Below are 16,959 nucleotides of genomic sequence, written 5' to 3'. Positions count from 1 at the left end.
ATCTTGTGGCAGATAATGCTGGACGGAACTGTATGGTGTCAGATACACTTCCGTCTGGACGGAACCCCATCGCTACATGCAGTTCCGTCTGGACGGAACTTTGGCGCAAGTTGTAGTTTCGTCTAGACAGAACTCTAGCGCAAATTGTAGTTCCGTCTGGACGGAACTCCAGCCACAGCCTTCACAGAAAGAAAACAATCACTTCTTCCACCACGTAGGCCCTGCCCTGTGTCTTCTATTTACCATAGGTGCAGAATTTTATTTTCCACAATTTTCGAAGGCGGTGGGCGATGTGAAGTTGTTGTTCATGTAGTCAACCAGCTTCCTGACGGATTTCAGCCTCTCGTAAGCACCCTTGCCGCATTTGTTTTCCCAGTCATCCATTTCAACGTCGAACACCGTGATGCCATAATTGAGCGACGTGTGGTCTTTCTTGCCTTTGCAGAACTGATCGGTGGAGAAAAAAGGGTAGACACAAGGAGAATACTAATTTTCAATACATACAGTGCAATTAAATGCATTCTTCATAGCAGCCTCCAGCATGCCTTATTTACAATAAAAATCATATTTCCTACATCTGATAACCTCTGTATGATAGTTAACGTATGCGCAAACTGTGCATTGCATAGATAGTCAAATGCGCACCTCATTTCTAGGCCCTCACGCTGAGGAAAGTTTGCATAGGACCAGCACGCACACAGCACTTGAACTAAACAAGAAAGCGCAGTCCACAGGCAAAGTGGTGCGGTTGGGATTGTATACCGTTAGAAAGACTACATGAATCATGAGCGGCACTATGAAAGGATAAACTTCCGGGCAGGTTAGGCGTGCGTCCTGAAGAAGAGAAATACTCTGTAGTGTTTTCACAAGCATGTTCAGGTTCCACATTTCAGCTTTTGCTGGCATGATAAGCATTTTTCACTCAGTCCACACACATTCTCCAAGCTTTGCAGCCGTTTCTTTCGCCTATTTCGCTCCCATGGTGCCTCATAACATACGAGTCGAAAGTACCCTTTCTGCACATATGCCTCACGGCAATTTCTCGGGAGCAATTCATGAGGAATAACGCAAAACGTTTACCTGCGCAGTAACTTAGGCATGAAATTAATAAATCTGGAAATACCACCGACTCTTGACCTCTGCCCTGTATGTCAACCAGATAAGATTTGTCACAAAGCAGCGTCAGATTAACTTTCGGTATTAGGTCTAGCAGCGAGATGTTCTCAGTGTCGAAGCTTTCCCACATTATCATAAGCGATGTAGCCTGGACAGTGTTACTTCCTGGCCAACTTCGACAGCATTCTCTTCAGCCAGCAGGCGAACCAAGTTTTCTGTCACGACGTACTACGACAATGGCGGCGCAATAGCGCGCCCGACCTGGCTTGTTCTCGAGTTGGTATCGTTAATTGCCGGCGGTAGCTATCTCGGGCGCACCTCTGGATTTGAAAGCTGCCATTGCACCGCGCGATTTTCCCGACGTACTGGGCAGAGAGATTTCAAATAGCCCTAGTTCCTGAAGAAGTCGGTCAAAGTGCCTTATTGAACATATTATTTAGAACCTAGTACCTCCCGATGCAATATGCCACCCGAATAGGATGCTTAGCTTAATTTTCTCTTTATGATTATGTAAATGTCAAGACATTGTTTAGAATTCCCTGCTGTCTCTATTACGACAGTAACCAACCCTGATAAAGAACATCTGGGCTATGTGCTGCTATGTGAAAAGACCAGCGCCAGAAATGGTGGTCATTATCACGACAAATATTATTTTTGATCAAGGGAGAAAGTTTGCCTTTTGGAATTTATCTCGTTATCTATCCCCAGCGTTCAAGTTCTACTTGAAGAGAGCGCAGGAATAATTTCGAAAGGCAATCTGTATTGCTCCGTGTGTTTAAGACTGACTAAATATATTTAGCACTACGGCATAGTACCAGAAAACGTATTCAAAGGCTGAAAGCAGGGCTTTTCTTAAAAACCTCGGAGTTGAAAAATATTCCAAACTTGTAGATGTTGCAGACTCGTAGCAAGCCTCGAAACTTGTGTTGACTGTCACGACGGGAATGCCTTCCGTCACTGATTCAGCGTTGTCAACGGGAACTAAGAAAGTGTCGAAGAAATTTCGCGCTATTTTTGTCGAGGTCAATAGACAGGCGTATATTGTCAGCGTAGAGTGAAAGTCTTTACAGGAACTTCGTCTACCGGTACACTGCTTTGCTATTTTCATTAAGGTCACCGAAATAAACAATACCAAGAGAGGAGAACACATGACAGAGATATCACTCACCTTTATGTCTAACGAGCGGGAGTCGTCGAAGGCAATGAACCTGCTTTCCTCCATGCTCGAGTAGAACGGCGCCACCGGATCTTGCTCGGAGAAACCAAACTCGTATTTGCTGTTCTTGCAGTACTGCAAAGCGGAAAGGGGTAAGAACAGTAAGCCCAGATTAGCAGGGAGCACCGCTCGCACTGATTGATCGATCGATCGATCGATCGATCGATCAGTTAGTCTATTGTTCGCTAAAAACCGGTCTCCCAGATTCATTTCTAGCCTTTCATCATACTACGCCCCAATAAAAGAAATAAGAGGACATTTTTATTGGCCGCAAAACGCGGTGCAGCCGTTGCAGCTAATACCGGACCACGAGCATGTGTAGTGTAGCAGAACCGTATAGACCTACTGACATACAGCGTGGTCTGTAATTGCATGTGCTGAGGAAAACAGAGTCGGCAAAGAGAGATTACTCAGTCTCCATCCACAAGAGCCTTTGGTAGGGAGTAGTAGAACGGTCTAAGCTAAATGAGTCTCTCTTTAGCAAGTGCAAAACTATCACGAAGGCCGTACGAACGTTTCAAAGAAAAAAAAAACGCAACACTGAACGTAGCAATCCCACTGGGTCTGAGTGAGATACGAGCTGTTCTTGTCAAGGTTGGGCCCTGTGCAAAAAGCAGAGAGGAATGTAACAGAACTGACAACTCAAACTTCTGAGATTTCTGATTTTGTACTTATACGGTTTTTGAACATTCACTGCAATATGTCTGCACAAGGTGATAACGAGATTCATTTGGGCGAGACTACTACTCTCTACAAACGGCTCTTGTGAATGGAGACATGAATGCTCTTTCTCTTTTCCCATTTGCTTGCGCAGCGCCCTTGACATTACATGTCACGCTACATGTCAGTAGTTCTACGGTTCTACCCCACTAGACATGTCCATGGTCCGGTATCAACGGCGGCTGCTCCACCATGTTTTACAGCCAATAAAAATGCTCTATAGTTTGTCTTATTGGCGCACAGTTTAATGAACGGCAACAGATGAATCATGGTGGCCAAGGTTTCTAGCCAACGAATAATTAATTGACTGCTTTATTGCCTGCTTGACTGATTTATTGACTGAGTGATTGCTTGACTAATTGGTTGTTTGACTGTTTGACTGATTGATTGATTGATTTATTGATTGATTGACTGAATAACTGATTTATTTATTGATTGATTGTCTGACTGACTGATTAATTAATTAGATGATTGGCTAACTAATTGAATGTCCTTGGTTTTGAAGGAGATTTCACCAGGCCACTGCGGGGGAAGGGATGGTGATGGCATTTTATATTGAGTTCATACAATCAACTCTTGGACGTGGTCCAAGTCAGTAATTGGCTTGAAGTGCTGAGGTTTCACCTAATAAGAAATGAAGTTATTGTTCCCCCTTAGAGACCTTCTCGCATCCATAATAATGGCAAATAGAAGCCGATCGTGTCAAAATTTTTGAGCTGTGCTGCATTAGTCATTGCTCTGGAGTGACCTAATGGCCATTTGGTCGGCCTCCATATCTGTACACTGCCAGAGTAAATGGCTGAGGTCCGCACGGCAGTAGTGCCCAAGTGCGAGCGCTTTACCGTGGTGATGTCGAGCTATTCCCAACCAACGCGACGGATAAGCCGAGTCAGCTTAAAACCTTAGCGTCAAGTTAAGACATTAGAATGGACTGCAGCAAAAGAATTTCGACCCTCCTCAGTTTTTACTTATGCAATGTCTTTCGGATCCAAAGGAGTGCACACCGTAACTCAAAAACCTCTTTACGGTCCTAATTATGCTTCTTTTGACTTATTCTCGTCATGAGTAGTAGTCAGGCCAAAAATCAGCACATCGTTGGTCTTTTAAACAGCTCATGCCCCAAAACAGGGAAAGAAAACTTCTACACACCGGAGCCGTATATGAAAGAAACAGCGACGTAAATGGCCTTGCAGAATCGCTATCAACTAAATGCATATTCACTGTGCCCCTCATATCCCAGCCGTAATTTTGGGACGTTAAACTTTCAACACTATGACACACCATACGATATCTTACGATACCCTGCTCTCGCATCCCTGCCTTTGACGTTGCCTAGAAGCTCAGCAAACAAGTGTAAAGGTTGCTCTCTCCACCTTGCTCTTACGCTTCTCTCTCTCTCCCTATTAATGCGAAAGCAGTTCTTGGCTCATCAGTGGCGTTCATCCGACAGGACAGAGTCATACGTAATCCAGCACTGCCCACAGTACAGCCCATACATTTGCTAAACTCAGTAATTGGAAACTAAAGTAAAAATACGTACAAAAACGTAGAAAAACCAAAAGGAACAAAATTAAAAAAGAAAGCAAAATAAAAAATAAAAAGATAGCACAGAACCAATAACAAAAATAAAATTAAAACAATAATAACGATCAAAGAAGAAAAAATCGAGGGAGAAGAGAGGAGAGGTACAGGCGCTTCTTAAGCGGGCTAGTGCAATCCTGTAATTTTGCATAGGCTCTAGGAATAGCAAGGGGGGAGTTACTTTTAATAGCTCTCCCAGAGTAAGTAGATAGCTTACGTCCACTATACTGACGAATAAGGTCTCATTGCTGTTCAACACCTCCGCGCGATAAGCGCTCTTCTCGTCTGGAATGTATCGCCTGGCCGCCATGGACACAGTCAGGAACAGGGCCGTGCCATTTATTGGTTCCTTCGCGAAGAACCCCAGAGCTTCGTGTCCAGTCCCCTGCGGAACAGAATGACACGCATGTTAGGGCTAGTGAACTACAAAGACTGCCAATGCAAAGGCCTCTGCGATGTCTGCCAGAAGGCCCTTTCTACTCCTTTAGCAGTAACGTTCGCTTCCGGCGAAAAACCAGTCGTGTGTGGGCTTGTGCGTGCGTGAGTCTACCCAGCGCCCCTAGCGGACTGGAACGGATTGAGTGGAGTGCATCCACATCCGGCAAAAGCCCCACCCTCCAGAATCATATATGCAGCGGCCGAAATAAAAAAGCGGTGGAGGGATCGATTTCAGAAACACTATGATAAGGTGGTAAATAAAAAAAATTCAGGGGGCACTTTGGCTCTCTAATGTGCTGCAAGGCGAAAGCGTTTCCTGGCGCACTGTTTGTTTTTATTTAATTTTTATTTTTCATATTTTGTTTTATTTTGTTTATTTTCTTATTTTATTTTTTATGTCCCTTTTCTTGACTTTATTCCTTTTATTTTATTTATGAAACCCATGCATTCACTAGATGCGCCTTTATTCATGCTCGAACCTTGAGCCTTCGTGGCGGAGTGGTAGCGTCTCCGCTTCAAATGCCAAAGGCTCTGGTTCGATTCCCACCCTCGGCGCAGTTTCTTTTTAAGCAGTGACGCCGAAAGGCGGACAAATCTGCCGACATGGCTGCCGACGCGTCTGCTAACGACGGTATGAGGCATTAAAGGCTTTCGCCTTAAAAAGCGCAATGTACAATCAATACCTATGCCCGCAGGCTATTCGCATCATCGATCTTTTGTGCTACATATATGTATGCGGAAGGCCGTGGCCATGTCGGGTGTTCCTACGCCTTTAGCTTCGCCCCCCCCCCCCCCCCCTTTGAGGCGTGTGCTAAGAAAAACAATAAATACAAAAAAGTGCATCGTACGATCAGCTGGACATTTTTTTTATTCTACTTTATAATCAATTATGTGTCATGTGAGACTGATTAAACTGCTCAATTCCCGTTGATTAACGGCATAAAAAAACATTCCTGTACGCGCTCCTTCCTTTAGGTGACTGTTCACTTATTTTAACTATCCTTAGGTGCGAAGCTTGCATTATTCAGTTTTCAAAGAGAAATACATCAGTTACCTGCTGCGGGTGAGCACAAGGCTTATTGAAATCCAAACATAGGAAACATGTCCTCTTGAGATAGTTTGTCTGCGAAAATGAGGTTATAAAGGCATCCTGGGTCAGCTTACGGGGCCTTCATTATTCGGACAGGGTGGGAGAGTAGACGGAACATTTTTCGTTGCTTTGTTGTAGCCCCGAAATTGCCAAAATGTAGCCACTCGGGACCACACCATTAGTTTCGGAGGAGAAAATCAATTACCGGCTGTTGTCTATTCTGACAACTTCTACCGAAAAAAAATTTCCTGTTCTTCGCCGTATCTCGCGGGTGAAAGAGCTGCGCTGAGACTACAAACCAGTGCACTGTGCCAACACACATTCAGATTGGTCAAATGTTTAAGGCAATGCCGCAAGGTGGCAAGGTGGAGTAGATTTCTAATAAGGGAGTATATTACTTCCTTAAACATTTGATCAACACCCTCTAAACATTCCCCTAAACATTTGACCAAAACTGTTCCCACTTCGAGTTATTGATCAATTCGCTCTCGCCCTACCATAAGCTTGCCGCCCCGGTTAGCTCAGTTGGTAGAGCGACTGCTCCGGTGAAGCGGTAGTCCCGGGTTCAAACCCCGGACCAGGACGAGTTTTTCTTTAACTGCGAAGTTTCTGAGAAAGCTGTGTAGCTTTCCGTTGTAGCCGTATGGCTGCGCTCGAGCGGATGTCAGTGAGTAATTACTTCCTTATTAGACACCTTCAGATTGCAGACAAAATTTACTACGACAGAACACACTTCGCAGGCTTGTCTAACGTGCCGCGGTCTCTGGACAATCGACACACAGAACGTTCGTTGCAAATAGGGATTACAGTAATGTGGGACTCTTGTTTCGTTTCGCGCCAGCGTTATACAGCAAGTTGTCAGTTCGTATACTTCGTGTAATTCCGAAGACGGTCTGGGTTCCTCTCGTCTTTTTATGGGGTAGCATAAGCCGACCCTTGTGCGAGAACCAACCGCGGGTGCCACATTTTGCCACCTGCAAGGTGGTAAATTGCATCTCAGCAGAAGGTTCCTGCCACCTACCAAGAACACGGAAGAGCCACCTGCAACCTGCCACGGTTGCCAGGTGGCAAAGTGATTGCAGGGAGATCCCTTCGCCTCCTCTAGTGGAGAGGAGGGAGAGACCAGAAGGTGGCTGAGAAGGGGAAAAACCTTTCACCTGCCAAGCCTGGAACACAGAACCAGATGTAACTTGCCACCTACATAGGTTGGCAGGTTCAAAACAGACGCAGGTAAATACCCCTCTCCATTTGTATGGAGTATGCGGTCGTGCATGGCAGCTCAAAACGGGGATATTATTTTACTGCGTTGGAAAGGCTAACGGTGAATTGGTGTCTCCTTGTTTTTTTTTTTTTTTTTTCTGCAAGCTTCGTTCGAACGCTTCCATCTGCTGGGTTTCCCTGACCCGGAAAGCACTTGGTTTTGGCTCGCTTTCGCTTTCGAGACACTTCGTTCTTGGTCGCAGCTGCTCGATTAGGTTATCGCACACACATGGCGGTTGCGTCAGCCTACTTTAATTCGTGGGAAAAAAGACTTATTTTGCAAAGCGTCGTGCTTTGTACTTGTTAAGTTTTCGCCTAAGTGAGGACTGCATGCACGAACGAACCTGAAACTAGGCTTGCAGAAAGGGGATCCGTGAGGCCATACATCGAGCCTATAAACATTCCGCGTCCGTGGTCGAATACTACGGAACATTGTACAGCATACTTGAGCTTTTGCTGTTACGCTGGCAAAACCCGGCTGCCTAGTTTAGAGTGACCCTAGCTTGATCAATTGGATAGGGCTGATGAAGGCGGCGATTAAACGGAAGAAGTTTCGCGACTGTTATATGGCCTGGTAGAACTGGGGCATTACAACGACTGGGGGCTGTGGTCCTGTATTAGGGGCTTGCTTCACTGTGGGGGGAATATGGAAGGTCAACCTATCCTACCCTGCCTTTTGATCACCAGACGCTGAGGCTGGTTGGCCTGACGTTATGGATTTTTCCTCGAGCTGAGCCGCGGTATGAATTCGCCCTTTGTTTACTAGTTCGCACAAGAGAACACAACAAAGATCTCATGACCTGAACACACGAACATTGCCCAGAACTTGATACTCACGAGATTGTATTTGTAGCTGGCGTCAGGCATTTCCATCTTTACCCAGAAAGTAGGCGGAATTATTCGTCCAGACGCCCAGTATCGGTCGTCGTCGATGGTGTGCGTCCGAATCACAAAACCATCGATCCACAGTACGTCCCTGCCGAGAACAAGCGACTTGCCAATATAATGTCGACAATGTCATTAAGTTTCCTATTTGTGCTCTTATCATCACCTTCAGCACGCGGCTTTACTTGCTGGGGACGTCGTAAGAGCTATCTGACATGGGGCAGTTGAACGCAATAGAACGTTAGCGAAGATTCGCGTTCACGTGCTGGGCGTGTTTTACAGTTTCTCATCGGACACATGTCTCTGAACACGCCTTGCCTTGTTCTGTTTTCTTCTATTGGCAAATGGTGGGTTTACGGTTCTGAGACTTGAACAGGCGACGACAATAAATTATGCTCACGCACTTTCAAGCCTTCGTTGCGCTCAAAGCGCAATATCTAGCACAAATTTCATATTCTTTTTTTTTATTTATTCAATACTGCCAGCCGCCTTTTGGTGGCCAAGGCAGGAGTGGGGATACAGTTGCACAGTGCTTTGTCAACAGCAAACAACGACAAAAAAAAAGAAGGCCTGCAGGTAGGCAACAAAATTTCTGCGATTATAAGGCTCATCGGCACGAAACCTGGGGTCGGCGTTATCAGTAGAAGTGGTTTCAAATATGCAAGATGACATCACCGTGGTATCAAAGAAAAAAAATTGGCGAGTTTTAACTCTTCTAAGCCTAGATATAGAGAGCGAATGTTCTGTTCCGTTGCTTCGCAAGTATAGTTTCTGGTTGCCCCTCAGTTCTAGCGGCTCGTTTAGCTCGCGTCCTCTGCAGTACACCTTCTCGGCGAGCTATCGCGTGTTGCGCAAATAAACGCACGCGGTAGAATGCTTCTCCCAGCTAAACGGGCGCATTGTTCGAGCTGAAATTTCGCACAGAAGTGGCATTTTGTCGACAGAATTGTTTCATCCTACATTTGTTTGGGTTATTTGCCTGAATCGGTCAAAAAAAGCCGCATATTCGCATCGTCTGCGGCGACAGCGAAGGAAATGACGCCGTTCTGTCAGCGACCGCAACCGGTGGCGCCATCTCGTTTGTTGGCCGTGAAGATTCAGCAAAGGAGAGAGGTTCGGGAGGTTTGAAGACGCTCTTTCAACTGTTTTTTTAATGGTCACAGAAAACTTAACTTGCTGAAAAATTAGTTTGGCCAAGCTAAATTTTCTGTGACCATAAAAAAGCCAGTTGAAAGAGCGTCTTCAAATCTCCCGAATCCCCCTCTTTTGCTGAATCTTCACGACCAACAAACGAGATGGCGTCACCGGTGCGATTGGTGACAGAGCGGCTTAATCCTCGCCGCAGAGGCTGTGAATATCTGACTTATTCTATTTGAATCAGGTAAGTAACCCAACCAAACGTGGTATAAAACAATTCTGCCGACCAAATGCCATTTCTGAGCGAAATTTGAGCTCGAACAATGCGCTCGTTTAGCTCAGAGAAGCATTTTACGGCGTGCGTTTATTTCCGCAACACGCGATATGTCCACTGGATGATCGGACACGCATGACGGCAACGCCGAAGAGTTGACACATTCAGTCCGGCGCGGTTCTCATCCATGGCGGAAGAGGAGAAACTGCAGACGTAGCAAATGTTACATCCTTTCCTAGTCACGTGGTATCAGAACGGCCAATCGTCCTTACCCGGCACGGTTACACTCAAGATGATGGGTTGCAACTCACTTTTCACTGAGGGAGCGCTCACCTCATTTGATTCCTGATTCGTTTCCGTGGTTTCTCGTCATAAGCAGATTCGCAGTAAACGGTGTAGTGTGGCCGCGGAGGCTTCGCCAATTCATCCATTATTTCTTTTAGTTGCTACAAAAAAAGAGCAATTGTGAAAATCATGCGTAATCTGTTTCGCCATCTCGTTTAAGTAATTTGAGGATACACGCTTAGTACAATAAAATTGCGACAGAAGGCGCAGTTTTCTTGTGAATGTTGCTTTTATCTTAGCCAGAGAAGCGGTGACTGCCCACTTTGAGTTTGAAAATCCTCAACGCCAGAGAGTACAGGAATGCAGTCAACTCCAAATTTCTACACCCATGTTTCTATTACCCATTATGGAATGGTTCGAGTAAACGTGTTTTCGCGAGATGGAATATTTCAGAGTGAGAGCTCCACTCCTCGGGGTAAAACTTCCGATTTCAATTTGGATGAGACAATGACCTTCAATGCCTCACGAGGTCAAACCGAACTTAACTGAGTGGTGGTGAGGCCCAAGCTATGGAGTACGACCATGTGATAATATGACTATAACCATTGGGTACCTGACCTTGGACTTTCACCCTGACCTTGAATTTAGTTTGAGAGAGTGGGCACCAATCACGTCGACAATGACATTCAATGTCTCACAAGGTCAAATCGAACTTAACTGCGTGGTGGTATGGCGCAAGCTATGGTACTATGACCACGTGATCATAAGACTATGAGCATTGGGCACCTGACTTTGGCCTTTGACCTTGACTGTTGACCTCGGCATTTGATTTGAGACAGTGGAGACAATGCTCAACAGAGCTCTCACTCGTGTAACAAGGTTCAAGCCACATTGAACCTCAGGCATTTTTCTCGACTGCCCATACCAGTTACATGCCTCCAGTTTTAATATTTTACAATTAATCCGTTTAGCTATTACCTTTGTGAAAAACTGAATTCAAAGAGGAGATTCCAGATTGATCTTATACTGGGGCTGTCCTCAATGCAATTCGTGAAATGTTTGTCGCGCCCTTCAGCATCCGAACACGTAATGTGAGCAACCAATACTATCGTAATAGTTACTACTGGTAGCTAGCTCGCTTCAGAAATAAGCCAATTATGCCATGGCAAGCACTATGGTGTGCTCTAGATTGTCTTGGACTTTCTGCAAAAGTGTATGCTGTTCTGGTGCATGGCGACTACATTTTACGTGTCAAAATTTTCTTTTGTTTAAAATTACTAATAATATCAAATTATAAAAGTTATGAAAAAATTTGGGGGACACTTATGCTCCGCCTTTAAGAGTTTGACACGACAGAACTAATAGGACTAATGAGTGGCTTGTCTTGCGCACGCAAACACGGACTCTATTTTGATAATATAAGAAGAACCAAATGGCATAAAGCTCCGCACTAACCAACCCGTACGAACGCGCCTGCCTGGTGCAGGAGCAGCTTAACCAACTGAGATTCCAAAAGCCGGGGTTAGATTCCAGTCTAATTACCCCAGTTTCTTTTTCAGCACAGTTGATTTTACTTTACATACATACTTGTCCTAATGGCGGTTGAGTAATGTTGCGAACTTATAACCACGATTTATGTAATGTTTTAATGATTAGCGATATGTGGTCCTCACTGTTGCATTTGATTTGAATGCTTTGTTCAGACGTGAGTATATGAAGCTTGTTTCTGCTGCGGGAGGATTACAAGGAGTGCTTTATAGTGAGAGAAATGTGCCGGAATGGACCTGAGCCTCCTTATTGTGCAGCGCCTTTGCGCTCAGGGCGCCGAAAGCGTTCGTCATCTGCTCGACACGACTCATGTTTGTGCATATCGTCTCCGGCGTACGAGCAGCTTTCAGAGCACGACGCTCTACCTCGGCAGTGTCCATGACCCTATGACAAGGAGGCTGATGTACCATGCCGTCGCTGGCAGCTTTCCCCTAACTGCTACTACGTAGGCGCAGTGGATGCTGCGTCATGCAGTCATCCTTCGCGGAATTATGGGCTCAGATGTATTAATCACGTGCCCTTGCTGTTGTAGTAGTCTTTGTGATCATTCAGCAAACGCTGGATGGTCACGGCGATGACTTTTTCAAAGCGGAGGGCCGGAACCTTCGCTTCACCATCCGGCGCTTGGTAAAATACTCTTGTCCAATAAGGACAAGTGCTTCTCATTCATAGTTAAGCCGGTTTCCTACAGAGAATGTACTATCATTTAGTGTCACGTGTGGCCTAAATGAAATGGCTGTTATAATATTAATGAAAAGAAAAAATTCGGACAACGCTGCACTATACGAGGTCTGTTAGAAAAGTATCCGACTTTATATTTTTTTACGAACACCTCATGGATTTGAAACAAGCACGCTTGCACATGCTTACGTCGAACCTTCGTGCGCATGCACAAATTTTTTCCCGCCTGCCGATAGCATAAGTCGCTGGGACGCAGCGTTTGAATGAGGCAGTGCGCAGTGCTCTCGTCGGTTTTTTATCGCAAGGAAAATGGCGGAGCGACAGGAGCAGCGCTACTGCATCAAATTTTGCCAAAAACTGGGCGACAGCTAAGTGGAAACTATTCGGAATATTCAGACGGCTTTCGGTGACAATGCTATGAGCAGCACACAGATTAAGAAGTGGTACAATTGGTTTAAAGACGGCCGCACATCGGTGCAGAGAGAGACGCGCTCCGGTCGGCGATCAACATGCCGAAATGACCACGTCATTGCCGAAGTGAACGCTGTGTTGACGCGGGACCATCGTGTGACTATCCGAGAAATTGCGGAAGAGGTGGACATCACCAATTTTTCTGCACATTCCATTATCACCGAAGATTTGGCCATGGAGAGAGATGCGGCGAAATTCGTGCCGAAGCTGCTCACGGTGGAGTAAAAGCAGCTTCTTGTTGAAGTCTCACAGGATATGCTGGATTCCACAAACAGTGACCCCGACTTCATCAACACCATAATCGCTGGTGATGAGTCTTGGGTGTACAGGTACGACCCGGAAACCAAATGCCAGTCGTCACAATAGCGGCATTCCACGTCACCATGACCAAAGAAGGCCCGCCAAGTGCGCAGCAATGTCAGAGTGATGCTGACTGCTTTTTTTTTTACTCTCTCTGTGTGGCACACCACGCGTACGCACTCCACAGGTTAAACATTGACCAAAAGAATACTACACGTATGTCCTTTGTCGCCTGCGTGGTGCTGTGCGGCGCAAGAGGCCGAAGTTGAGGTCAACAGAAAATTGGCGCATCCATCACGACAATGCTCCTGCACATTCCTCGCACTAAATTCACACCTTTTCCACGAAAAATTAGACTGCTGTAGTTCAACAGACTCCTTACTCGCCTGATATGGCCTCATGTGACTTCTGGCTGTTTCCCAAATTCAAGAGGCCATTGAAAGGAGCGCGAATTCAGACAAGAGAGGACATTAAGGCTGCAACGACAGCTGAGCTCAACTCCATTCCGAAAGGGGCCTTTTCGGAATACTTCTATCAATAGCAGCACAGCTGGGGGAAGTATGTGGAGTCCCAAGAAGACTACTTTGAAGGTGATTAAGTTTCCAACGCTAAAGTTACGCCAGTTTTTTTTCTTCGGCAAAAGGTCGGATACTTTTTCAACAGACCTCGTACGTTCATGAGTTCACGGAGTTCCTTAGAGTGGGCGGCCGGGTCAGCGGCGATCTTCGGACGGGCCGGGTCCGTCGAGCGCAATACGTTCTCACATTCCTCCCAAGTGGTGAGGAGCTCCGAGCCCCGCGGGGGAGGGTCCGCTGGGCATTCATTGAGAATGTGGGTAAGAGTGTAGTGGGAGTCGGTGAACTGGGTACAGGAGAGGGTGTATGCTCCCTAGGGGAATCCCCCCAAGGTGGAGTAGATTTGTAATAAGGGAGTAACTGCTCATAGCCATCCACCCAAGCGCAGCGCGTAGGAGGACGGTTATGAGTATTTGCTCACTTATTGCAAATCTACTCCATCTTGGAGGATTTGACCAAATCGTCAGAGTGCTGCGGCGAAGACCGGAGCCCGGAGAAGGAAGTAGAACCCTGGTTTCTTTCTGGCTTGCACAAATGAGGGATACGTTGCGGCATCATTTGAAGAGGACTTTTTCTCGACCAGATAGCCAGCTGTCTCTAAAAAGTCCTGCGTCGTTTGTTTCAAGCGTCATTTAGTAACGGAAAGAGTTCCGGAAAAATTTAAGCGCACCCGAAGGATCATGAGCTGATCGACTATGATACTGGTTTTGATTCCGTAATGCTTGGTGCTGAGGTAGCCCCAGTGGTATAGCTTCTTCTTCCACAGGCGTTCCACGCTCTTCTTGGCCGCAGGTTTAGACACGGCGTCTTTAGCTGCAACATAGTAGCTGCAACGAAAGCACAATGTTTCGCCCCGCTTAGTGAGCTGTGACTTAAACTCGACCTCACCTACTTACTCCACTAATCAGACTTTGAATAGCCTTCGCGGCATTTGACCAATGCCATTTAAACTCGGGTCTTAGTGAAGAAGACCGAATACTAGCGCAATCATTTGTAGGAGTACAAGTCATCATCGATCTTCACGAAGCCATACGGAACAATTCTGGACAAAATCATTTTTGAGCGGGAGACGGTTTATGAACGCAAATTTTTCACATAATGTAACATTTCACTGTTACAATCAATATATACGCAGGTCACCCGACAGCAATCTTTTTTTTTTCTCTATTAACGTTTTTTCTATCGCAAAAAGCGTTCCCCATTGGTTTTCTATGGCAGTCTTAACTGTTCGATGCGATCGATGGAAACACTTTAAAAGTAATATTTTGTTACATATAAGAAGAATGGTCATTTACCTTCAATATTTTCATAACAGTATTTTACAGCTTTGGAATTTTGAAAATTTTTGTATGAGAACGTTGGCCATGGAGCTTTCTAACACGCTGAAATGTCTATTTTCAAGACTGGTGAGGCATATAGTGTTCAACGCTATTGAGGTGCCTGGTGAACGCTCAATAGTGTTGAACACTGCATGTCTCAGAAATAGAGAAAAACTGGAGTAGACACGTCGCGTCACCTCCGTGGTCGCTATTTACACCCTATACACAAAGGAGTAAAGAGGGAAGGAACTGTCCTTATAGCGCACTCCTTTTATAAAAGCACACTCCTTCATATAATAGCCGGTGTTCAAGTTGGCCGCTACAACAAATAATTACACAAAAATTGAAGTAGTACATTATTGTGAAATTGTTTGTTGTAGCGGCAACTTGAACTGGGGCTATTTTATGCAGTACCATAAAAGCCTCATGTGTAAGAGCCAGTGTCCCAATTTGCTGCCTGCAAGATGGCGCGCAAGAGCCTACTGCGACCTGCCACCTTTCACGGTTGGCAGGAGGCATAGTGGAGAGAGGGGAATAGCCTTCTCCACTTTCATAGTATCTCTGGTCGTACATGGCAGATCGCAACGATGTTCTTATGCTAACTATGCTAACAAATGGTCACGGATACTAGTAATTAGGTATCTTCCAAGATTTTTTTCTTACGCCAAGGTTTTGCTTGTACTGTTCTTAATTATGTAATTGCCACGCGCAATATTATCTAGATAATTTTCTAACCCCTATTTGTAGGTGATCGGAATGAAGGGAATCCAAAAGGTGGGACCTATGTACTGGATGTTTCACCTAAAATCACCCACGACTTTACACAATTTTTAAAAATAGGCTCTTAGAGGTAGAAGTCTCCTTTTTTCGGCATATCATTGTCAGCGGTGTAGTACATCAGAATACAGCTAAGTCGGGCCAACTAGCAGAATGTTTAATTAACGTTGAATAGTTAACTTTTGAACCATTCCTTTTATGTTCCTTAATTATTGAGAGGCATGTGGCTCACCCTGAGCAATATTCAAAGCAGTTTTTAGAATTTTGAAAACGCGCTTACCCTAGGCATTGTGGTCCAACAAATTTTGGCTATTTTCACGAGTTGCGTGCATTGGAGACATTGTTTTGCAGCAAGCTTCTCCTCAACGCATGTGTATTGGCGCGATGTAGCCAAAGTTTGTTGGGCCACAGCGCCGAGTGTAACCGTGTTTTCGAAATTCTAAAAACTGATATGGATATGACGGCTGTCACGCCTCTCAAAAATTAAGGACCTTAACAGTAATAGCTAGAAAGTTATCTATTCAGTATTAGTGAACCAGCCTGCTAGTTAGCACATCTTAGCAGTGTCCTGATGAACTACCCCGCTGACAGTGCTATGCCGAAAAAAGCGCTGTTATACCTCAAAAATCCTACTTTCAAATATTGTGTAAAGTCTTAGGAGAAACGCCCTGTATAGTCTTCGCTATGCAGCTCCCATGAATGTTTCCTTTCATGGGGTCTTCTGGTCCCAAGCATGCGACGCGAGCACCGGTGCATGCCGGGAGTTCCCATCATCCTCCAAGTGCGGCAGGCGCAGCTGAAGTAGCGTAATATCCAAGCTCTTCTGTAGACTCACTCGTAGTCGAGGCTAACCCCGTACTCGGTCTTCGTATGTTTGGCGGCCATGGCAGTGAAGGCGTCAAACGAGTCGCCGCCAGTCTGGCCCTCGAGGAAGAGGCCCTCCTTTTCCACAGCCTGAAAGAAGCTGTAGTCGCAGAGGCCGTCCTCGGGAAACGTCATATTGGGGTCCAGGGTGCTTCCGAAGACGCACATCATGGACTTCGGCGACAGGGGCCGCACTGCGAAGGAGGAAACCAAGAAAAGCGTTTCGAAAATCGTTTTTTCCCGCCCGCGAGAAAAAGAAAGCATAAAAGATGTGGTGAAGCGGGTAAAAGTAAGGAAAAAACGAGCCAGAAAGTGTTAATGTCAATGTGAAATGGCTTTGTCCAATAGAAAATTGAACCTAATAAAGCCCACGTAAGGTAGTAAAGGAACATAATTACAGCAAATAAATTCGAAAAACAGAG

General features: G+C 45.5%; 1 protein-coding gene across 1 annotated transcript; it reads right to left on the bottom strand.

The window, feature by feature from the left end:
• Nucleotides 1-238: 238 nt before the first annotated feature.
• Nucleotides 239-16,725, bottom strand: LOC149335342 (uncharacterized). Its single transcript, XM_089553788.1, has 7 exons — nucleotides 16,509-16,725; nucleotides 14,248-14,404; nucleotides 10,051-10,163; nucleotides 8,259-8,397; nucleotides 4,851-5,018; nucleotides 2,285-2,407; nucleotides 239-447 (listed from the first exon to the last, which is right to left on the bottom strand). The coding sequence occupies exons 1-7, from the start codon at nucleotides 16,706-16,708 to the stop codon at nucleotides 259-261; spliced, it is 1,089 nt and encodes a 362-aa protein (XP_089409914.1). The 5' UTR covers nucleotides 16,709-16,725; the 3' UTR covers nucleotides 239-258.
• Nucleotides 16,726-16,959: the final 234 nt, after the last annotated feature.

The sequence above is a fragment of the Amblyomma mixtum genome, chromosome 7 (genome assembly GCF_055824585.1).
Source record: "Amblyomma mixtum isolate Tamu chromosome 7, ASM5582458v1, whole genome shotgun sequence".
NCBI classification, from domain to species: Eukaryota; Metazoa; Arthropoda; class Arachnida; order Ixodida; family Ixodidae; genus Amblyomma; species Amblyomma mixtum.
This window is presented reverse-complemented; position numbering and strand designations above follow the sequence as displayed.